The sequence below is a fragment of the Neomonachus schauinslandi genome, chromosome 3, assembly GCF_002201575.2.
Source record: "Neomonachus schauinslandi chromosome 3, ASM220157v2, whole genome shotgun sequence".
NCBI classification, from domain to species: Eukaryota; Metazoa; Chordata; class Mammalia; order Carnivora; family Phocidae; genus Neomonachus; species Neomonachus schauinslandi.
The window spans coordinates 185930289-185952874 of NC_058405.1; the positions used below are offsets into that span (position 1 = coordinate 185930289).

The window sequence follows — 22586 nt, forward strand, 5'->3', positions numbered from 1 at the left end:
TACATTCAGATTCTCCCCTCCCCCTCCAGGAATACTTAGCTGCTTGCCTGGTGTATGTCCTGTTGTGTCACGTCAGCAGGCGGTATTGCCTGACTGTCCCATTTTGACTTACCCATTATAACCATTCTGTTGACCATTCATGTAGCAGTTTTAACATTCCTCAGTGGTCATTGTCTCGGTCCTATTATTGCATTTGTCATTGAAAAATAGTGACTTTTCAGGGGAAGAGGGGACCTTATTTTGAATAATTCAAGACTTAGAACTTGCAAGAACAGTAGAAAGAATTCCAACATGACTTTCACTCCCATCTGCTAACATCTTACCACATCTGCTTTATCAGTTTTTTTGGATAATCCGTTTTTCTCAATAATGGCTCTCCGTAACTATTTTTTATGAACCGTTTGGAAGCAAGCTGCAGACATTATATCCCTTACTCCTAAACATTTCAGGGTGTGTTTCCTTGAAACAAGGACATTTTCTTACATAACCACAGTGTAATTATTAAAATTAGGAAATAAATGATATAATACTAAATATTCAGGTTTCATTAATGTTTCACCAATTGTTCCCCTAATATTTAAAAAAAAAATTTTTTTAAAGATTTTATTTATTTGACAGAGAGACACAGCAAGAGAGGGAACACAAGCAGGGGGAGTGGGAGAGGGAGAAGCAGGCTTCCCGCGGAGCAGGGAGCCCGATGCGGGGCTCGATCCCAGGATCCCTGAGCCGAAGGCAGACGTTCAACGACTGAGCCACCCAGGCGCCCCCCGCTAATAATTTTTAAAAGGAGAAAACAAAAAGATGCAGGATGCCGTCCATGATTATTTTTTGTATTTAGTTGTCATGTTCTTGAGTCTCCTCTAATCTGGAACAGTTCCTCTGTCTTTGTCTTTTCATATCTTGACACTTACGGGTGCAGGACAGTTGTTTTGTAGAATGCCCTCAATTTGGAGTTGTCTGGTGTTTTCTCAGGATTTGGTTGAGATTATGAAATTGGGCAGTAATAATACAGAAGTGATGTTATGTCCTCGATGTACCATATCATGATGATGTTGGTTTGAACCATTACTGGTGATGTTAATTTTAATCACTTGATTAAGGTGGTGTCTTCCAGGTTTCTCCACTGTAATGATTTATTTTTTATTTTTATTTTTTTTAAGATTTTATTTATTCATAAGAGAGAGAGAGGCAGAGGGAGAAGCAGGCTCCCCGCTGAGCAGGGAGCCCGATGCAGGACTCGATCCCAGGACTCTGGGATCATGACCTGAGCCAAAGGCAGACGCTTAACCATCTGAGCCACCCAGGCGCCCCCGATTTTTTTTTTTAATGGGAGATACTTTGAGACTTTGTAAATATCCTTCATCAGACTTTTAAAAAAGATTTTATTTATTTAAATAGCATGAGTAGGGAGGAGGGGCAGAGGGAGAGGGAGCGGTTAGAAGCAGGCTCCCGGCTGATCAGGAGCCCAACATGGGGCTTGATCCTAGGACCTTGTGACTATGACCTGAGCCGAAGACAGATGCTGAACCGACTGAGCCACCCAAGTGCCCCTCCTCATCAGACTTTAATCCGCTAGTTTTAGCAGCCATTGATTCTTGCTTGAACAATTAATACTTGCCAAACTTTCCTTTTATATTTATTAGCACTCTAAGGAAGAGCTTTCCATACACACACACACACACACACACACACAGAGACACACACACACTATAGGTTACAATCTGGTAATATTTTTCATGCACAGATTATTCATTAGGTGCCCCTCCACGTTGTCTTTTGTGTCCTTTCGCTATGTCCCCATCATTTTTTTGAGCACTTCCTTAACTTTGGCATGAGATGTTCTAGGCTCATCATCTACTTTTCCTTTCCCAGATTTGGAATTAGCCATTTCTCTAAGGAGTCTGCTGCTTTTGCAGGGGAGGCCTGAGGATTTGTGAGTGGAAGAGTCAGATTTGTTTGAGTCTACCCAAATATCCCCATTCCACATCTCAATGTCTCACTCCTTTCCAATCAGTGCCATAGGTTTCACCTAAGAGAATTGGCACAGCTGTGAATTCAAGACTGTAGTTCTGCAAATCACACAGACTTGGGGCCTCGTTTGCAGCCAGTTATGCCCTGTATCCACAAGAAATAAGATACCTTTTTTAAGACTGCCACAGAAGGACTCCAGTATTCTGATCATGACTTGGCTTTCAAATTTAAAGCCTGAACTTGTCGTTTTCTGTGAGCACCCAATGAAGTAAAAAGTAGCCAGTTCATTTCGCTATCCTGTTGATCCTCATCACCACTCAAAACATCAAATGCATTATCTACTTGGTCTCTTAAGCCTTGTCTTCAACAGGCATTTCATGCAAAAACAACCACAAGTCTTAACATATGGCGTGCCATACATTTCCAGATCAGGTTTTCCACTGGCAATGAGGTCTTTCCTGCCATTCAAGCTCAAACATGGTGGTGAACCAAGCTCAGAAACACATCTTTGAGGGCCTGTTTCTCAGGACGATTCCAGGTGCAAAGCTCAGTACTGGTCAGGATCTGACTTGGATACAGAGTTCACTCTAGGTATTTCAGACAGAAGAGATTTAGTGCAGGGATATGTTTTAGGATGTCTAAAGGACTAAAGGAGCAAAAAAGGGAAGGAGGGAAGGTTGCTCATAAATTGACAACTGCACCTAGGCAACTGACATCAGCCAGGGCTGGAGAAAGATTCCTCAGAGGTCACAGCACTGTCGACTAAGGCTCCTGGCAAGGACCCAGAGCCCGGACTTCCAACTTGATGTGGCTGCCCTTGAAGCCGCCACCACCTGACCCTGAGTCCCTGATGTTCTTACAGCTGTCAGAAAGGGTCACTTCTCCCCTCCCGCCTTGCATCTCACCAAGAGCGCCTCCCATTGGCAGATGCTAACAGGAAGTCAGCTAGGACGGAAGTTTCAAGTGTCATGTGGGGATCTGACTAGTTATGCTGCTACATTACACTGCAGGGCACAGAAAGTTGAGGATGGGGGACTGGGAGCAAAAAAGCAACACAAATGAATAAACAAGTGAGAAGATGCTCCCTGTTAGCTCTATCCCAGAAATCCCAACTGATTGAATCCAAATATTGAGTTCCTGTTGCATACTGGACATGGTGGTGCTAGGTTTTAGAAATACATTGGTGAATAAAACACAGCCCCTGCCGTCCTGGGATTTACAGTCACAGGGTGGGGATAGATATTCTATGAACACTTCATCTAACGGCACCATTACCTATATCTGACAAAGGATGTTTATCTTGGATACACACACCAAACAAAATAAATGTAAAAAGACCACTCTAATAAATGGGCAAAGAAAACTGAGCAGACCATTCACAAAAGAGGATATTCCTTTGGTCATTAAATATGCAAAGGTGCTCAACTGTGTCAGTCATGGAAATGCATCTGCAATGAGACACCATTACATACCTATCGGGATGACTAGAAAACCAAAGACTAGCAATGCCCGGTGTGGGTGAGGATGCGGAGCACCTGGAACGCTCACGCTGCTTATAAAGTATAAACTTTATAAACGAACACTTGGGAAGACAGCTCGGCAGCATCTATAGAAGCTAAACTCTGCCTCCCCTCTGACCTCGCAATTCTGTCATTAGATTTATAACCAAGAGAAGCTAGTGGATATGTTCATCAAAAGACATGTTCAAGAATATTCACAGGAGCCGGATTCATAGAAGTTCTAGGAAGAACCCAAATAGACACAGATAAATGGCAAAATGGATAGAAGAATGATTAGGTTGTGACATAATTCATATAATTGAATACTATTCAGCAATAAAAACAAATGAGCATCTACATGCAGCAATGTGGATGAATCTTACAGAATGTTGAACAAGAACAACAAAAAAAGCCAGAAACGAGTTCATATCCTATGATTCCATTTATTTGAAGTTCAGGAGTAGACCAAACTCCTCCATGGTGACAGAAGACAGAATCATGCTTTGGAGTTACTGACGGGATTGGGGGGCAGGAAGGATCCTGCTGGTGTGCTGGAAATGTTCCATATTGATTTGGGTGATATTTGCCCTGGTGTATACACGCATAAAAGTTCCTCAAGCTGTAAACATAAGATTTGTGCTTTTCACAGTATGTATGTTATTCCTCAGAAAATTCACCAAAAAAAAAAAAAAAAACAAAAAGAAAGAAAGAAATGAGAGTTTTATGTAAATATAAGTGCTAAGAAGAAATTATGTGATGTGATGGGTAGATGGGAGGCTGACTGATCAGAGCTGAGACCTGAATGGTGATGAGGAGATAGCCACGTAATGAACTGAGGAACTGCTTTCTGGGAGATGGGACAGCAAGTGCAAAGGCCCTGCGACAGGACCACGTTTGGTGTGTTGGAGGAACCTAATCAAGACCAGTGGACTAGAACACTGTGAGCAGGGCCAAGGCAAGCCTTTAAGGTGGCTTTTCTAAGAACGGGGGTGGGGGGCACAAAGGGTGTGAGGTAAGGGGTGCTGAGTACTTTCTGAGAGATTCGACGAGTGAGGGAGAGAGAAACCTTTGATAACTTTTAATTATGTGTCTAGGATATCTGGAAGGTTGGGGGCTGGGGTTCCACTGACTGAGCAGGACTAGGGAGGCATGGAGTCAAGGTCGCTTTGGACACATTAAATTGGACATACTTTTTAGATACTCATGGAGCTTTTGGGGAGGCCATGGGTGTTAGAGCTGAAGTTCTTCACCAGACCCGGGCTGGACACAGATGCCAGGAGCACACAGGTGGTGTTTCAAGTCTCAGGCATCTGGGAGAACAGAGAGCAAGAAGAAACAGGGCATTTAATGACATGAGCTTTTCTGGAAAGAGACTAGAGCTGCTGAGGGTTTGGATTGAAACTGCTTTAAAAGTGCTTCTTTTTTTTTTTTTTTTTTAAAGATTTTATTTATTTGACAGAGAGAGACACAGCGGGAGAGGGAACACAAGCAGGGGAAGTGGGAGAGGAAGAAGCAGGCTCTCCGCCGAGCAGGGAGCCCGATGCGGGGCTCGATCCCAGGACCCTGGATCATGACCTGAGCCGGAGGCAGACGCTTAATGACTGAGCCACCCAGGTGCCCCTAAAAGTGCTTCTGTTATTAACAAGGTCTGTTGAGTATTGTCTCCCCACCAGGCATCAAGAGCCCAAAAGTGAGCAGACTGTGCAGTGCTTGACTGCCTGGGCTTCAGTCTCTTGAGCCAGGGCCATAGGTACTAAAATGCAGATCCCTGGGCCTACCCATGACCCTCAGATACAGAGTGCTGGAGGCATCTGTATTTTCCAAGTTCCCTGAGTGAGTCTTTTTGCACATTGAAGTTTGAGAATCTTATTTCCAGTGGCTGAGGAGTGTGTGTTTGGGGGGGGCGGGGTAGAGACAGAGAGAGAGAGAGTGAGAGGGCTAGGGGCAGGGAGAGAGGGAAAGAGAGCAATTTCCTCTTTCTTTCCCTCTCTGAGGGTGGGGCTACTTTGGAGTTAGGAAAGCAGTCCGTTCTGTAAGTTCTGCTGTGTGTGTGTGTGTGTGTGTGTGTGTGTGTGAGTGCGCGTGCGCGCGCGCGCTTATGTGTGGGGGGCGGGCACGGTGTCCCAGGAGGACAGAGTTTGCATTGATGAAAACCCTTCCCAGCCCTTTGATACCTCTTTTCCGCCGCTCTGAAGTTAACTAGCTCAGTCCTCGGTGCATCCCGTTCTCCAGCCGCGCTCCCTCACTGGCCAGGATGGCATTCCGTGTGGCCCTGCGCATGGCACTGCTGCTCCTTTCCGGGGCCCTGGCCCCTGCAGTGCTCACAGGTAAGGGTGCTCCCTTGACTGCTGCCACCAGCCGCCCAGGGCCAGGAAGCACCGTGTGGCCCACTGGGCAGAAGCCCTTCCCAGGAGACGGCCGCCGTTTGGGGTGATTCTGCGGAGGGCTCCTATGAGATTGGCTGCCAGGAGCCGAGTCGATGTCCTGGGAATTGCTAGCTGTGGGGACGATGGCCCCTGAAGCAGGGGGGTGATCTAGGGAGCAGGACCAGGGATATTAGCTGCCTGGGGGACACGGGGTTTACCCCAGCATGCTAAAATCTGAAGGCTTCCAGATCTGGGAGTCAGGAGGGGGCACTAGGCATAGGGCAAACAGCTGAAGGACCAGAGGCCCTGGGCTCCTAGACAGAAAACCCCAGAGCCCTGCTGTTTCACTTTTCAACCCTGTAAGCCCTTCTGTGCTGGCTTTCTGAAATGACCTTCCAGACTGAGGACCCAAGTACTATATTCCCAGCCCAGGAAAAATTCCAGAAAGAGCACAGGGCCTGAGACTCCTTGGCAAAACCGTGATGAGGACACTGGACTTAGCCTCAGTACTGAGGTCAAAATGGCTGGGTCTGGGGTCTGGTGAGAAGGAAGGTCCCAATAGGCTCAGGGTGGCAGGCTCCCTGGACCTCAGCCCCAGTCCTGGGCATGGCTCTAGGGCCCTCTGCTGAGAGGGGCTGGCCCAGTCCAGCTTCAAAGCCTGAGAGAGAAAAAGCTCAGACAGGTCGTGGATGGTCTTTCTCCAGAAGAAAGCAGTCTCTGTTGGCTGTGGGGTGGGCCAAAGGAGAAGGGCCCCTGTGTGTACGTGTGTGTGTTGGGGGGGGGTCCTGGGGCTGGAGAGAGGTGTGGGTGGGGAGACCCCTGGAGACCTTCTCTGCAGCATGGCTTTGGGGGAATGTCTGTGGATCTGTAGGGGTGGCACCTGGATGCCAGCCACCTGAGCATGGCCCTGGGGAGAGTTGCTGGGGGGTGTGAGGCCTGGTGGACAGCTACACACTCAGGCACAAACACCGAGAAGAAATGGGTGATGGTGAGCTGCTTGTGGGCATGCAGGCCCCTCCAGATGCCCTGGGAAGAAGCCAGGCTTTGCTTCTGACTCTGTCTACTAACCGTGTCTCAGCCTCTCTGTACCTCTCCTCATCTGTACGTGGTGATAACCACAATCAGTAGCTGTGCCTCCCTTGTCGGGGACTGCGGGCCTACCGACTTCAGACACATGAGCTTTCAGGGTGGGCCGGGCATCCTGGAGCGCTCAGTAAATGTTGGGGGAACCGTGAATAAATGTCCCCAGCCCCTCTAGGTGCAGGGTGGTCTTGGGGCAGAACCACCTCCCCGTATAGGCTGGGAAAGTGCCCAGCCCCCCTTTATGTGGGAGATGTGCCAGCTGGGCAAGACGAGGGGCTGGTGGGATGCCCCAGGAATTGGGAAAGTGACCTGAGTGTCGGGTGGCATCTTCTGTGGACTAGATCTTGGGACTGTGGTCCTTGCAGATCCCCCACGCCCCACTCCACCCCTGCCTGGTGGTCAAAGTGGGTAGAGGTGAAGGTGCTGGCGCCTGGCTGCCCAGGTTCTGGGGCCGCCTGGGGAGCTCTGTCCAGTTTCTTGTTCCCTGAGTAGCCAGCTCTTCCAGCCCAGGATGCTGGCCAGAGGCCCTGGATCAGGCTGTGCATACACAGCCTGGGTGGGTGGGCTTTGTCCGCTGCCACAGGAATGTTTGGGGACGTGTTTGGCTCTCTAGGACCTCACCTGGCCTCACCTCCCTCCACGTGTCCTACCAAGAACAGGCAGGCCAACTCCACCCCAGAGTCTTTGGGGTTTTGGCTGGCTGTGGTTCTTCCTGCTGTTCTGGGAGGGAGGATGTTTGGGAGGCTCTCAGCCATCCCACTCTGGGCTAGAAGCTCTGAGCAGGTGTGTAGAAGGTCTGGCAGGCCCCCTGACCTTTGCTTGGTGGGCTGGGGTCCTGTAGCAGGCAGGCAGGGAAGGAGTGGCCCCGTGGCTGAGGTCCAGGCCCGGCCTGCTGCCCTCCCTGTCGGTTGCCTGTGGCTGCAGCTACTGGGGTAGGGGGAGCAGGCCAGGTTGAGCAGGCGGGAGGCCAGGGCAGGGATGAAAAGGCCCTTCATAGCTGGCACAAAGGCAGTCTGTGAGCACGGGTGCCCGGCCTCGGGGCCCCGCGGTCAGAGGGAGTGTTAAACAAACCTATTTACCGAAAGGCAGGGCGGCTGGAGGCGGCGGGCTGGGGAAGAGCCCACCGTGGCCCAGGCCTGTGGCAGTGTCATGGGCCCCCCACTCTTCCTGGTTTCCTTGGTCAGAGTCACAGGACGTTGCTAACTCTGGTCCTTGGAGTTTAGGTCTATCACAGGTCCTCCTTGATCCTACCCGCCTCTCTGTCCTCACCTAACATCCCCCTTGGGGCTCACAGCCCCACTTCCATGCCCATGGGCTCCATCCTCCCTGACTTTGCTTGTGCTGCTCCCTCTGCCTGGCTTGCTTTCCTTCCCTCATCTTCACTCCTGCTCAGACGGGCCCTCCTGCTGGCAAACTCCCTGACAACTGCTTCTTTTTAGGGCTCCCCAAGGCAGATTTTGGGGGGAAGGTGGGTTATTGCCTTTAAACTTTGTTTTCCCCTTTTATTACAGCAAATTGAGAAAATACAGAGACATGTAGATGAGGATCAGAAAATGCTTTGGTCTCTTCCCGGCACCTGCACCTCCTTTGCTGGAAGGCTGGTGGCTGAGTCCAGGCTGCAGTTCTGGGCTGCATAAGCTGCAGGGAGCTGGCAGGCCTTTGGGGCCCTGGCTGTTTGGGTGCAGATGAGCCCTTGGGGGTCTCCCGTGATGGTCAGCTGCAGCAGATGCACAGCACACAGATCCAGCTGGCCTGTGTCCGGCTGGAGAGGCCCTGGGGCCGAGGCAGCAGCTCATGATGGCAGTGACAGCACAGTTACTACTTGTGGGCCGAGAGAGACATGGGCCACTCCCATTTCACAGGTTGGGAAGTAAAGTCAGGGAGGGTGGGAGCAAAGTCAGTCTGCTGGGGTCCTAGGGTGACAGCGTGACAGAGCCAGGCTTTGGACCCAGCCCTTTTGACTTGGAAGCCTGTGGGTTCAGCCCCTCAAGCTTTAGGGACTGGTTGAGTGTTGAAGGAGGGGTTAGAGGTGGGTACACACAGCAGGGATGAGGTGGCCTGAGCCACTGTGTCTGGCAGGGAAGATCCAGGCTTCTGTGGGGAGCAGCAGAGTAAGGCTGGGTCACGGCGGCGGGGGTAGAAGGCGAGAAGGCCTGGGTGTGCCCCCAACTGCCCTGCTCAGAGGGCGGCCCACTCTTCCCCGGAGATGGCTCCTGGGCTCTGGCAAAGGGCAGAGGTAGATGCTTACCTGGGCCCTGCTAGCTGTGGGCAGCTGATTCCCCAAATGCTACCCAGGTTGGCCCTGTGGTGGCCTCCCTGCCGTGGGTGTATGGGGAGCGAGTGGGGGCCAGTGGCTTGTCCATTTACCTGGGAAGACAGGCAGTCTGTGAGCCCCAGACTCCAGGGCCTAGTAGTGGACATACTCAGGCTTTTTCTCTGGCCCAGCCCCTGGGGGCCTGAGGCAAGCATGTCTGGGGCCTGGCACTTTCCACAGCAGCTATGAGGCTTGCAGACCCCTGCCTTCCCAGGCAGTGACAATGGAGGACAGGGTGGTCTTTGCAGTTGGTGGGGGGCCAGGGTGGCCCCCAGACACCAGCCTTTTGGTTCAGCTTCAGGCCCTACGAGCGGAAAGCTTCCCCCACACTCTGTGCCAGGGACCTTTTGCCCGTGGGAGGCCTCCTTGCCAGGGCTGTTTGCTGAAAAGGGATGCCAGGTAGGGTAACCCTTGGGAAATAGGACAGGGGTCCCTGCCTGCAAGCTGAGCCTCAGAACTGATCCAGCCCAGGCCTGGGAGAGGCTGCAGGGGCAGGGCCTGAGGAGTCCTGTACAGTTTGATTGGGAAGAGATTCTAAGTTTACATCGAAGTTGCAAAAATAACCCGGTGAACTCCAGCAGACTCTTAGATTCACCTTTGCCATATTTGCTCTTCTTCCTATCTCTGTCTACCCATTTGACCCATCTGAATGTTGATCACTTGAGAATAAGTTGTAGACATCATGCCTTTTGGCCCCTAAGTGCTTCTAAGAATAAGGATATTTACATAACCAGTTATCCAAATGAGGACATGGACATCGATATAGTACTGTTATCTAAGCTACATATTCATACTTCCCCAGTAAACCCCGTAGCGCCCCCCCATCCCCCATCCAGGAATACATGCTGCGTTCAACCTCCTAGGTCTCTAATCTGAAACAGTTCTTCAGCCTTTCTTTGTCTTTCTTGACCTGGATGTTTTTGAAAGCACAGTTATTTTAAGACTGACCCTGAATTTGGGCTTAGCTGATGTTTCCTCGTGATTTGCCCCAGGTGGGCACTGTTAGCAGGAAAGACCAGAAGTCCCTTTGTGTCTTCCCAGAACAGCCCCTCTCTGGAAGCTGGCGAGTCCGAAAGCAGCTTGGCTCTGGCTTGTCTGGGCCAGAGGGAGCTCTCAGGGGTGAAGCCTGCGGAGGGAAAGGTGCCCCAGGGACCTGTAGACAGGCTGGCTAGAGCTGCAGGAACGACACAACTTCCCTGGTGGTTTCTGGGGAAGTGTATCCTGCTACTTCATCGTCTGGGGGCTTTAGAGTCCCAGCTGCGCTTCTCCCAGTGCCCCCCCCGCCCCAGCCTTGTTCTTCTCAACTCTGAGGCAGGGATACAAGAGTTCCTAGCAGCTGGAGTCAACAAGATAGTGCGTCATGATGCCCGCTGAGCCCATTCTAGGGCCTGCGTGGGGGCTGAGCATCCTCGGATCACAATTGAGATTAGGCACTGGGGAGCCCTGATCCTGCGAAAGCCAATGGTCAGGGCCAGGCGGCAGGGGGGCGGGGCGTGAGGGGTAGAGCCTGGAGACTGTCTGCCATTCTGGTCTTTAACTGGGTGGCTGGGACCTCCTGTCTGGGAAGGATGGATGGGTCCAGGGTTAGGGTAGTGCTGTGGGGCTCCACAGACCAGGATCCTTGGTGGGGAGGGGAGTGGTGTGGGGCTGGGGTTATCAACACACAGTCCTCTCAGTCTTAGCCTGCCCCCATTCCCTGAGGTCCCTGGGTACTCCAAACCTTGCTAACTCCCAACCCATGAGCAGAAGTGCAGAAAATGCTGCACAGGGACTCTGATGTGCTGATTGAGCCCCAGCTTGTGGGGGCGGGGGGGGGGGGCATCGTCCCTTTCTTGGGGCTTCCCTTACACTGACCATAGACACCCCTGCCCATCCCTCTGGCCCTGTTCTGTATGGAAGCAGCAATATGCTGGCATCACAGTTTCTTAGGATATAGAGTCCCCTTGGGGTTTAAGCCTCGGAACATGGATTATGTGTGGGTGCTGGACCCCATGTCCTGTGGGCTGTGTGGCTCTGCCCAGGTTAGGCCAAAGGAGGGGGACCAAAGGAGGAGTTTGCCTGTCCTCCCCACCTCCTGCAGCACTAGCCCCTCATGGGGCTCTGGGTAGGCAGGGACCCTGGTTCCTGAAGGGAGAGTTGCCTCACCTTCCTGGCCTCTTCTGCAGGCTGAAGGCTGACCTGCCTGCCTTGCAGGGGGGGGGGTCTCTGACAGGCGTCAGGCATCTCACCCAGGCCTGCAGAGCCCAGCAGTCCAGATAAGGGACCGCGGGCCGGGCCGGAGAGGTCACGTGCCCTGCCCCTGCCGTCCCGAGGCCCTGCTGCCAGCGCAGGGTCCTCACAGCTGTTTTCTAGGAGAACCTGTTGGTCCCCCCCGCCCCCATCAGTCTGTCTCCACCGGGCTCGGGAGCAGCCTGGCCACAGTAGGGGTCCTGGAGCCCCTGTGAAACGGGAGGCCTGGTGCAGTGCTGACCCCAGAGTCCCGCACACAGCGCCACCTCCGCAGCCGGTTAACCGCGGGGGCCACGTCCCTGTCGGCCCTGCGGCCTGCGCTCCAGCGCCTGTCCTTGGCCTTGCAGCCGAGGGCCCGCAGGAGCCCGCGCCCACCCTGTGGAACGAGCCCGCCGAGCTGCCGTCGGGAGAGGGCCCCGTGGAGAGCACCAGCCCCGCCCGGGAGCCCGTGGCCACCGGCCCCCCGGCCCCCACCGCCGCGCCGAGCCCCGAGGACAGCACGGCGCGGGAGCGTCTGGACCAGGGCGGCGGTACGCGCGGGCCGGCCGGGCGGGGGGCGCGGGGCGGGCGGGGGCCGCGGGGCTGACCCGCCCTCCGTCCTCCGCAGGCTCGCTGGGGCCCGGCGCCATCGCGGCCATCGTCATCGCCGCCCTGCTGGCCACCTGCGTGGTGCTGGCGCTCGTGGTCGTCGCGCTGAGAAAGTTTTCCGCCTCCTGAAGCGAATAAAGGGGCCGCGCCCCCACCGCGGCGCGACTCGGCTGCACCCCCGGTGGCGCCCCCGTGTCTCGAGTGTGTCCGCGCGTGCGTGTGTGGGCGAGCGGGGCGGGCGACAACTCGCAACACGTGCGCGCGGCGGCGCCAGCGGGAGCCGCGAGTGCGCGCGGGGTCCCCGCACGGCAGCCCACGCCCCTGTCCCCGAAGTGCCCAGGGCCCGCCCCCTGCGCTCGGGCGCAGACTAACGAGCGCAGGAGAGGCGGGCCGAGCCGTGGGGCTCCCAACGAGAGCCTGCGTTATTTACGGGGAGTGGGGCTTAGTGGGGCGGCGGCGTCTTTGACTTGGTCAGCCAGGCCCCATCTGCCGGCTCGGAGCGCCAGACCCATCCCTCCAGCGCCCCCGTGAACCCCTCCACCCCAGGGAGCCCCAGGAGCAATCGGACCACAGGCCCAGGCAGCCTCCCTTCAACCCCGCGTTTGGCCCTGGCTCTCCTTTCTAGGTCATGTCCTTCGTTTTGCACACTTCCCGGGAAGCCTAGCTTTTATGATTGATAGATTTAAAATAGTGGCTGAGCTGCTCAGGGCATGGCAGGGAAGAAGCCTGAACTGCATCCCTTTGGAGTGGAAAAGAAGACTGGAGACCTGGAGGAGGAACTGTCTGCACACCCTGTGATGGTTTGATAACCTGGGCCTAGGTGTGGGTGCTGGTGGAGGGAAGCTGTTCCTCTTCTTTCACTGTTTCTAGCAACTCTTTGGGCCTCCTTAGCTTCCCTGAGCTCCTGACCACTCCTGCTCCAGCTAAGACCAGTTCTCTCCTCCTGCATACTCCAGATGAGCCCAAAACACATGAGGGTTAGAAGTCTCCACTTAGGAAGGGCTGTTCTAAAACTGACCAGTTCTCATGAAGCTGTTTAAATTACTTCATTCCACATAATCTCTGCTAACCAAAGCCCTAGTTAGAGCAGATGATCCAAACCAGCATGCTGTTTACCAGCTTCAAAAAGATAAACTGGACAAGGGCCAGGACCAATGGTCACCCCCTCCCCTTTGTCCCAGAGTCGTTCCCCCCCGCCCCCCAAGAACAGCATAGGGCTCAGGAATGGCCCCTCTCCCCCTGCCCCCACTGCTGGGGGACTTAAGTATGGGTACTCCTCCTGGGGGTGTAGCACAGAGGCCCCATGAGCATCAGCCCCTCACTGTCGAGCCAGAGTGTTGCGCATGTATGCATCTTCCAGAAATCCAACCAATTCTCATAGGGTCTCAGGTCTCAAGAATGCTAGGAGCCATGTGGCCTGTGGAAAGATGCTACAAAGTCCCACTTGATCCAAATCCTGGGCTTCTAACGAAAGGCCTGTTCTGGCATGGAGAAAAGAGTGTCCTGGCAGAGTGTGGTCCCAAGCATGCAAGGCTGGGCAGGGTCAGATTCCAGACCCTCCACACTCCAGGACAGAATCAAGGGTGGGGGTGGGGTATCTGTGAGAGTTACCTGGGCTGGGCGAGGAGCTGCAGTCTTCGGGTAACTTGCTAGCACCAGAAGTGGGACGAAGTGTCCAAGGTAGGAAGGTGGGAAGGCAGCCCCGGCCCCATGCCTGGTGTTAGATCTCCTGTGGGATCACCACCCACTGACAACCTCTGTTGCACTGTGGTCTCCCAAACCTGCGTTCTCACTTCCACTGCAGCAGAAGGGTGTCCCCAGCTCCCTCAAAGAGCATCTTCTGTTTCTGGAATCCTTCCACAAGTTGAGGTCCAAATCTTCCACCCTGAGGTCCTAACTCTGGCTTTTTCCTGTCTTGGAAGCCACCTTAACCTCCTCCTTCAGGTCATGCTACTCCCTTGGCCTTGAAAGGAGTTCCTCTTTCCCTGCCCGGAACCAAACACCTCATTCCTGTGTGCAGCAGAGCAATAAAGAAAGAACAGAGCTTCACCTCCGTTATTTTATACATGATGCTTCTTTTAATGCAGCCAAAAATGATATTTGCTTTTCTCGGAACCAAAACCGATACAGGATGCAGTGGCCAATTCATTCCTCACAACACCTGGGCTCCTGAAGGGGCCAGAAGACACAAGTTACATCCAGCTTGTCAGGGAGCCAGAGGTGGCATGGGCCCTCGGCCAAACTCTGGTAGGCCTGCCATGAAGCAGGGCCTGGCCGTGCAGCCAGAGGCTGGCAGAGGCTTGGGGAGGGGGGAGAACAGAGGCATTTGGTCTCTTGGTCCTTTGAATCGGAGACCAAGGGCTGCTCAACAAGCTCAGGCAAGGGCGGTCCATCTGCACGCCTGGTGGATTCTAATGGCTTCCAGGGTAGAGAAGGACATGTGCAGGGGGTCGTGAGAATCCTTCCAGCCTGCCCTTGGCCAGGGACACCCCGGGGTCTGGGGCCTCTTCCAGTGCCTGGGAAGGCCCCTGGAGCATGCCAGTCCACTTCCACCCCCTCTAAGAGACAAGAGGGACAGGTGGGAGAATACTGTTTAAAATACCCTTTCTCATTTATAAATGCAGCAGAGGAAAGACGTAGGCGCCCTTTCTCCAGTTTGCAAGCGAGGGGGCCAAGACACATGAGCACTCAGCACGCGGTAGGGAGAGCGGTGGGGGTGGCTCCTGCACGAGGTGCCTGCCTCCCCCCAGAGCCCCTCCACCGTTCGTCGGGGTTTGCCTGCCTGGAGCTGCTCTGGCCTGCCCACCCGCGTCTTCCTGCCAGGCTGGTGACCCAGGCCGGGGGTCACTGCCGATTTCGGCTGCCCAGCTTCCTGCGATCCTTGTTCTGGCTGCGCTGAGGGTCGTCCATCTTGTGGACTCGGAAACATTCCTTGAGGTTCTGGGACCGGATCTTGGGATTCAAGATCTCCTCAGTCATGGAGCTGGGGAACCAGCCTCTCTCCTGGTCGTGCAGACGCTCGCCAAAGATCCACCCTGTGTAGGGGCGGGGCGGGGAGGGTCAGGCCGTGGGGGTGAGGGCTGAGGGCTGAGCCTCCGTCCTGGCCAGGGCTCCCATCTGTGCGGGGAGTAGAGGCGAGGGAGATGCAGGAGCCCCGCTGGCCTTTCCAGAGGGCACCTGCTTGAACAACTGCTACTGGACACACTTGGATTTTTTTCTCCCCAGGAGCCGGGAAAGCACTGCCCCGACCTCCTCCTGGGGAACACGGTCCTGGGGCGCCAGGGTGTGTCCCAAACGTATTGGCTTTGGAACCCATTCCTGAGCCCTTGGCAACTCTCTGCCTCTCAGCATGAAGCCAGGAGACCCCAGGCCGCCCCCAAAAGGGAGAGGTATCCAAGCTGACCACCTGGAGTCTGGAATGCCACCATCACCCTCTTGCTGGGCAGCCTGTCTCTGAGCCTCAGCCTCGTGATGTCTGCTTCTGCCCATGGGGCTCAGGCACCCCCCCCCATCCCTCAGACTGGTGCAGAGTCCTAGGGGTGGGGAAGGGGTGGTGCGAGTGGGAGAGGCACCCAGCCCCAGGTCTCACCGTCTTCGGTCTTTTCCAGGATGTTCAGGATGTCGGCCAGCTCCAGTGTCAGCTCATCCGGCTGCTGGGCCACATATGGGTGCACACACTGGACCTGGGGGCAGTCTGAAGGGAGGAGAGAGGGAGGTGGCACGTACTCATCCCCCTGTCGCCCGTCCTGCTATGGACCCGGCAAACCGTGGACACCCCCGGGTTAGCAGGGCAGGCACGCCTAACAGAGCAGTGCAAATTCCCACGGCAATTGGAAAGGGTCTGTTCGAGGGAGAGGGGGGTGTGGCTGCAGAGAAAACGTGGTTAAAACAGCCAGGGGCGCTGAAGAAAAAACGATCTATGCATAAAGGGACGAAGAGGCCGGGAGGGGGGCTTATTTCGGACGTCAGAGGGCACTTCTCGGACCGGAATGTGGTGCTGGGAGCAGGTGTGGGAGGGCCAGGACTTGGAAAGCACATCAAGCCCATCAGCCTCTCTGGGAGGCAGGTGGGCCGGCACCCTTTTATAGTTTATAAGGCTTTCAGACAGCTGGCAACCCCAAAAGAACACTGGCGTTTGCCTTCTGGGCCCAAATTCCTCTTGGTTTCCTTGTGGGACCTGTCACTTAAGACCCAGTGACTTATTTCATTATTAAGCATCCACGTGTGTGTGAAGCTCAGTTACACCGATGTCGTCCATCCGGGTTGGTTCAAAGCCCCTCGGGCTGGGGAAGCCATGTGGCCTCTGGGACGGCCGGCTCGTAGGCACTGCCCCGTCAGAGCGCAGAGAGCCCCCGCCCCTGCCCTGCAGCGCCCCTTCCCCGCCCCCCGCCCCGCCCTGCAGGTGGCCTCCTCCTCCCCGAGGGCACTTACCCAGCAGCCGGGAAGTGAAGGAAACAAACTTGGTTCTCCGGTTGGGGGCCAGTGAGGTCATCCAACGCTTCATCTCACTCCTGGGACATGGAGGAGGACACTGCCAAAACCACAGAGCGACCCCCCCCACCCCGGCGTGGTGCCAGGCATCCCACAAGGCCACAGCAGGACAGCTGGGGGGTGCCCAGAATCCAAGGGAGAGGCACGGGGAGCCCTACAGAATCTCCTTGACACGCGTGAAGTTCCGCTGGTGAGGGAGAGCACCCCCCCCACACCCCAAACAGCCCTGAAGCCACAGGCTCTCAGACATGGAACCGGGGAAGGCTGTTGTTGTCCCCATCTGGGTGGTAGGAACTGGGCCTAGATGGGGGGCGTGACCTGTGAGCTCCGTGGGGACAAGTGCAGGGCACCACACGGGGCTCCAGCACCTCTGTCCACACTGACCTTGGCTGTCCCTCCCAGAGCCCTGGGGCTGCAGGGCAGGTGGCCTGGCTGCTCAGAGGGGTGATAAGACGGCCCTGGGACCACCCCGTGGTGTGGGGCACTGGTCAGCGTGGCCCCAAGGGCTCTACATCTCATCAGGAAAGAGAGGCCCTTCCAGAGCCTGAGACCCAGATAGGACACACGCAGACACACACCCCCCAGTTGATGGCAGCCCCTGGAGGCTGGTGGGCCACCAGGTGTGTGCTGAGCCCCGGAGCCTTGCTCCACCTGGGAAGGAGACTCGAAGGCGCCTCGGGCGTCAGGGGCAGGGCCGGCGGCGCGGGGCACTCACTGAGAGGACGCTTTCAGCATGTAGGTGGCCTCCCGGTCGTCCGCGTTCTCCAGCAGCCGCAGGATGAACACGTTCGCCAGCGTCTGGCCCTGGTCCTCCAGTTCCTCCACGCGGAGGAGGCCCCGCGGGGCCGAGTCAAACACTTGGTACTTGTCTCTGCGGGGACCCAGGATGGCAGGGTGAGTGTGTTGGTCCCAAGGAGGCCCCAGGGTCCCAGGGAACCCTCCACCCCCAGTCCTGCTGGCCCTCCTGTTCTGGCCACTCCTCACCTCCTCCTGGAAGCCCCCCACCTGAACACCGGTCCCCCGGCCCCCCAGACTGCCGCCTCCCACAGTGACCGAGGGGCTAGCACTGACGCAGCCGCCAGGGCAGGGGCCCCCCCTGCGCACCCGGGGATCTGCCGGCAGATCACCAGCAGGTCGTTGAAGAGGAAGAGGTAAATTTCTCGGAAGAGCTTCTTGGTCCGCAGGGTTCGGGATGTCTTGGGGCCGGACATCTGCTGCAGCTCACCCTGCTTCAGCAGCCAGCGGGAGTGGGAGATGATCGGCACCGACTGGCCGGGCGGGGGGGGGGGGGCCAAGTTCACAGGGGAGAGGGGAGAACCAGGTGCCATGGGACAAGCAGGCCAGTCTGCAGGTGCCCGCTGCGTGGCTCCGGGGGAGGCTCCTGGCACCCAGTGGTCGGCGCAGCAGGTGGAGACACGGGGGGAGCCCAGAAGGCCACAGCTGGGGCTCAGGGACCCTCAGTGGGCACGGTGTGCTCATGTGCTCACGTCACCAGAAACCAGGCCCCAGGGACCCTTGGGGCTCACTGATGCCTGAAGCTTGACATAAAGTCGGGGGAGGTTGGTCACTGCTTCAGATTTTCAGTCCACCCGCCCGCCCCCCATGTAAGAATCCCTGGAATGGTCCTTGTCACATGCTTCATGTCAACTAAGTGCTCAAGGTCACACAGCCAAGAAATGAGAGCAGGCAGCTCCGGGGTCCTTGCACACTCAGAAGATAAGCACAGGCCACTGCGATGGAGTGGTCACAGCGGCGGGGGAGGGGGGGCAGGCAGGGGCAGCGAGGGGTGCCAAGAGAGGTGTCAACGAAAGTGCCACTGGAACCCGACCAGGGACAGATGCCCCCGGCCAGCCCAGCTGGGCTGGGGACACATGGACGGGCGCAGGCTCACCTTGATCTTAAACTCCATCTTCTTCTGAATGCTGATCATCTGCTCCGTGCGGCTCATCTTCCTGACACCCTCGTTGCACGCTTTTACCACCTGGCATGAGAGGGGGGACACGTGAGGCCAGGGGCACCCAGCTGTTCCTGGCCACCGCCTCTGTCCACGCAGGCCCCAGAGTGCGCGGACACTGCCTGCAGCGAGACTGGCCGGCCCGCTCCTCACCACGGCTCTCCGTTCTGGGGGAGATCATTAAAAATTGCAATAATTTGGGCGCCTGGGTGGCTCAGTTGGTTAAGCGACTGCCTTCGGCTCAGGTTGTGATCCTGGAGTCCCGGGATCGAGTCCCGCATCGGGCTCCCTGCTCGGCGGGGAGTCTGCTTCTCCCTCTGACCCTCCGCACTCTCATGTTCTCTGTCTCTCATTCGCTCTCTCAAATAAATAAATAAAATCTTTAAAAAAAAAAAAATTGCAATAATTTTACATGCACTAAAGTGGAGCGCAAAGCCAGCTTGGAAACCACAATCGCTTTTTGCAGAGATTACAGTTGTATGAGCAGGTTTGCAAGGGTGGCACCCGGATGCCACCAGCAAGGTGTGCGAAAACTGGCCATCTTTACCCTCTGCCTTTTACTTCTGGGCACTTGCTCAATTTTTTTTTTGTATTGAACATCAATTACTTTTATAAACTAAAAAAATCCACTTTTATTTTTTATTTATTTTTTATGGATTTTATTAAGTAATCTCTACACCCAAGAAGGGGCTCGAACCCACAACTCCGACATCAAGAATCGCATGCTCTACCGACTGAGCTGGCCAGGTGCCCCTAAAAATCCACCTTTGTTACGAAAAAGGTAAGCTATGAGAAGCACAAGTAGAGCTTTTGTTAGACAAGAGAGAAAGGGAGGTGACAGCAGAGAAGAACTTAAGAAACAGAGAGCCTGGCGCCCGGCACATGGGCCTCTCGTGGGTGGAGACGGTCACTGGACTCACCCTCTGGGGTCCTGTGGGGGTCGGGATGAACCCCCGCCTGATCAGGTGGCCAACTGGTAAGGGACAGGAGGAGGGGCCGGCCGGGGAGACAACTGTGAGAAGGAGCCCTCGTGGCTCCAAGTGGCTTAGAACTGCCATCTGATGGCTGCTGAGGCCAGTCCTTTCACTGAGCTGCTGCCTCCGGTACAAGAAGTGGAAAGGGCCCCCCAACCCCAGGCTCTCGCCCATCACAGTCACAGGCACGACAGAGCAGCCTCTGCCCCTCTGCCAAGAGCTGGCTCGCAGCGAGGACGGACACACCTGCTGACCCCCCGCACATCCCCTACTCTGCTGGCAACCCCTAGGAGGAACCGCCTCTCCAAGGGTGAGCCATGGACATGGCGTCTTCCCTCTTGGGCAGGAAAAGCCCAGGGCAGACAGGAGGGGAGCAGCCCGGGGTCAGGGAGAGGCGTGGGGAGGAAGGCACAGGGCTGGGCTATGTCAGGGCACAAGAAGAGCCAGATCCAGCCCCCTCAGGCGGCACAGGAGGGAAGACACTGGAAGCAGGCAAGGACAAGCGTGGGGCCGCCGGTGGGGGGCAGCAGAGGTCACCACGGCTGTGGCCTGGGCTCACGGTGACATCTGCTCAGGCCACACCCGATCTGTTTTGGGAACTCAGTGATTTTTCTTTTCTTTTTTTTAAAGTAATCTTTACGCCCCAAAGTAATCTTTATGCCCAATGTGGGGCTTGAACTCGCGACCCTGAGCTCAAGAGTCACCTGCTCCCCCGACCAAGCCAGCCAGGCGCCCCTCAATGACCTTTTTTGATTGCAAAAGCAGATATTAAAAATGAATTTGCAATTTCCAAAGACACAGCGACAGAGGAGGAGGCAGGACCAGAAGGCAGGTGTCCAGACAAGGAAAACAGTTCATTGGGAAGAAAGAAGGAGGAAGCACAGCTCACCATTTCCAGTTCTTTGTGGGCATCCAAGGCAGTGCACTCACGCTCAGACCTTTCTTCCACTCTCTTCAGAATGTTCTGAGCACAGGAAAATTCTGCGTTAATTTGATCCTGTGTGGCGTTTCCTCCCCACCCCGCCCCCATGCAGCGGTGACACAATGAAGAGCCCAATGGGGCGCAGGAGAACCCACAGCAGGCCCAGGACCGAGCATCCTGATCCACAGGGGGGCCCGGCTCTAAAACGATGACCACAAGTCAGGCTCCTGCAGAGAGTTAACCATGAAGGCTAAGCTGCAGCCCGAGATTTCCCTGCACCCCCCCCACGGGCTCGACAAGGAGACCAGAGAGAAGCCGGTGGCCCCATGCTGGCGGGGTGGCCCCAGTGAGGTGGCCCCAGAGGGGGGACGGGCATGCTCAGGCCAGTCCTGGCCCCATGGGGCGCACAACACTCATGGGAGGCACGGGGCGGGTGGGGGGGCTTCCCTGCCTGGCCCCTAGGACTGCCGTTTGTAGCCGAGTCCCAGTGACCCTGAGACTTTGTTAGTTCTCGTCTTACTGATGAAAATGCCTTTTTTCCAACTGTTTGATTTTCTTGAATTAACAAAACGAGGCTTTTGCTCACCTTTGCCTCAGACATGCTTCCTCGGACCACTTCCCTGACGGCTCCAGGCCGCCACCCCCTCCCCTCGCCCCCATGCTTCCTCAACACAACATTGAGCTAGGTCTTGACCTTACTTTCGTTGGTTTTCATTGTATAAAAATTAAGATTTTTATATATCCATATATGCGCTTTTGCTATGATTTCTTAAATGCTCCCCCCTCTGTCTTCTGTTTCAGTTTTTCCAAGTTAAAAAAAAAAATACTCACACATCCCTTCATTGACCGGCGCCCTGTGACTTGGGTTCGTGCTCCCTGAGTTCTCGAATAGCGCCCTCTCGGGCTGTCCATGGGGTGGGGGTTGCTTCCTCTGACGCCCCTCTCTTTGGTCTCAGGCCTCTGGGCCCGGTCCCCCCCTCCCCTGCTGGGACCTCTCCTCCTTACTCTGCTGCCAGGGACTAGCTAGCTGCCCCAGGACTTTGGTCTCTGCCCCGTCTGACCTCTGAGCTCCCCTAACTATGGCTCACAGGTCAACCTGTCAGCTCATCTCCCACAGAACACGGCCAGATCCACACCATCCACTCCCTCTGCCGGGTGGACCCAACCCCCCCACTTAGCCTGCAGCAGGCATGGGGTCCCCTTTCAGGAAATGTCCCCCTCTCCAGGCTTCCCTGGCCCCAGCCCTCCTGGGCTTCCTCCTTCCCCCTACTCCTCCTTGGGCACTGTGTCCCAGGGCTGGGTCTTGGGACCCCTTTCTCTCCTTCCCTGATGGTCTCTTTCACTAAATGCCACCTGGATGCTGAGAGGCCCTGTGCTGACTTCTCCTTTTAACTCTGCACTTGGAGATTCACTGGCTCAGTCATCTCAAGCTCAGCGAGGTCACATGGAACCCTGATGCTCCCCAGCCTGTCTCCCCGCCTCGGTAGGGGCTGCGTCATCCCTCACACTGCTCCAGCTCAGACTCTTCCTCCCTCTTCCCCGGAGTAGCAAGTGGGCATCTCAATTCTGATTTCCCTCCAGGATCTCCCCTCCTCCCCACCTCCCACCCTCCCCGCCTCTCCCCCAGGCCAAGCTGCCTTTCTCCCATAGCTTCTTGACCCCTTCTCCCATTTGCCCTCCTACTCTCCTGCCCATCACTCTGCACAGGCAGCGTTGTGTGCGCTCACCGAAGGCAGTCAGATCAGGCGACTCCCCGTCCTGCTGAAGAATGAAGCCAGCATCTTACCTGGTCCCTCGGGGCCTCAACTGGCCTCACCACGTCTCTGCACTCACTCCTCTCAAGTTCCCTCAGCTCACCACTGGCCCTCCTGCCTGTGAGCCTGGCTGCCCCAGGGCCTTTGCATAAGCAATTACCTGTCACCTGAATGGCTCCTCTCTGTCAGCCAAGTCTCAGCTCAGATGTCACTTATCTAAGAGTCTTTCTTGACCACCCCCAACTGGTGGTGGCCAGGCAGTGACCCCCGATCATGTGCTCCCCCATTTCACTGTCCTCACAGCCATGACCACTTCCCACTTGAGTGTGCTTGTCAGTCTCTCTCCCAGACTATGGCTCACCGGGAATAGGGGCTGAGTCCCCCACTGCCTGGCACACAGTAGGAGCTTCGTTAGGGTTTGTGGAACAAATGGACTTCCTA

The 22586-nt window shown here is 55.8% G+C and overlaps 2 protein-coding genes across 2 annotated transcripts in view; one reads left to right on the forward strand and one right to left on the reverse strand.

Annotated features, from left to right (window-relative positions):
- The first annotated feature begins 5724 nt into the window (after positions 1-5724).
- On the forward strand, positions 5725-12179 carry SNORC (secondary ossification center associated regulator of chondrocyte maturation). Its single transcript, XM_021690367.2, has 3 exons — positions 5725-5797; positions 11810-11992; positions 12070-12179. Exons 1-3 carry the CDS (start codon positions 5725-5727, stop codon positions 12177-12179), a joined length of 366 nt encoding a protein of 121 aa, XP_021546042.1.
- Positions 12180-14105: 1926 nt separating this feature from the next.
- The window catches only part of NGEF (neuronal guanine nucleotide exchange factor), a 37840-nt gene continuing 29359 nt past the window's right edge, over positions 14106-22586 (reverse strand). Inside the window, exons 7-13 of the mRNA XM_044913771.1 lie at positions 20359-20433; positions 18433-18522; positions 17646-17809; positions 17257-17412; positions 16482-16561; positions 15640-15744; positions 14106-15085 (exon numbers count right to left, since the gene is read on the reverse strand). Coding sequence (XP_044769706.1) covers positions 14895-15085; positions 15640-15744; positions 16482-16561; positions 17257-17412; positions 17646-17809; positions 18433-18522; positions 20359-20433 — 861 coding nt within the window. The 3' untranslated portion in view covers positions 14106-14894. The remainder of the gene's footprint in view (positions 15086-15639; positions 15745-16481; positions 16562-17256; positions 17413-17645; positions 17810-18432; positions 18523-20358; positions 20434-22586) is intronic.

Bases quoted from the DNA above. Each gene is read 5' to 3' on its own strand.
- SNORC (XM_021690367.2), top strand. From the start codon at position 5,725: ATGGCATTCCGTGTGGCCCTGCGCATGGCACTGCTGCTCCTTTCCGGG. The intron at 5,798-11,809 runs GTAAGGGTGCTC...TTGGCCTTGCAG, and splicing joins GGCCCCTGCAGTGCTCACAG to CCGAGGGCCCGCAGGAGCCC. The intron at 11,993-12,069 runs GTACGCGCGGGC...CGTCCTCCGCAG, and splicing joins GCGTCTGGACCAGGGCGGCG to GCTCGCTGGGGCCCGGCGCC.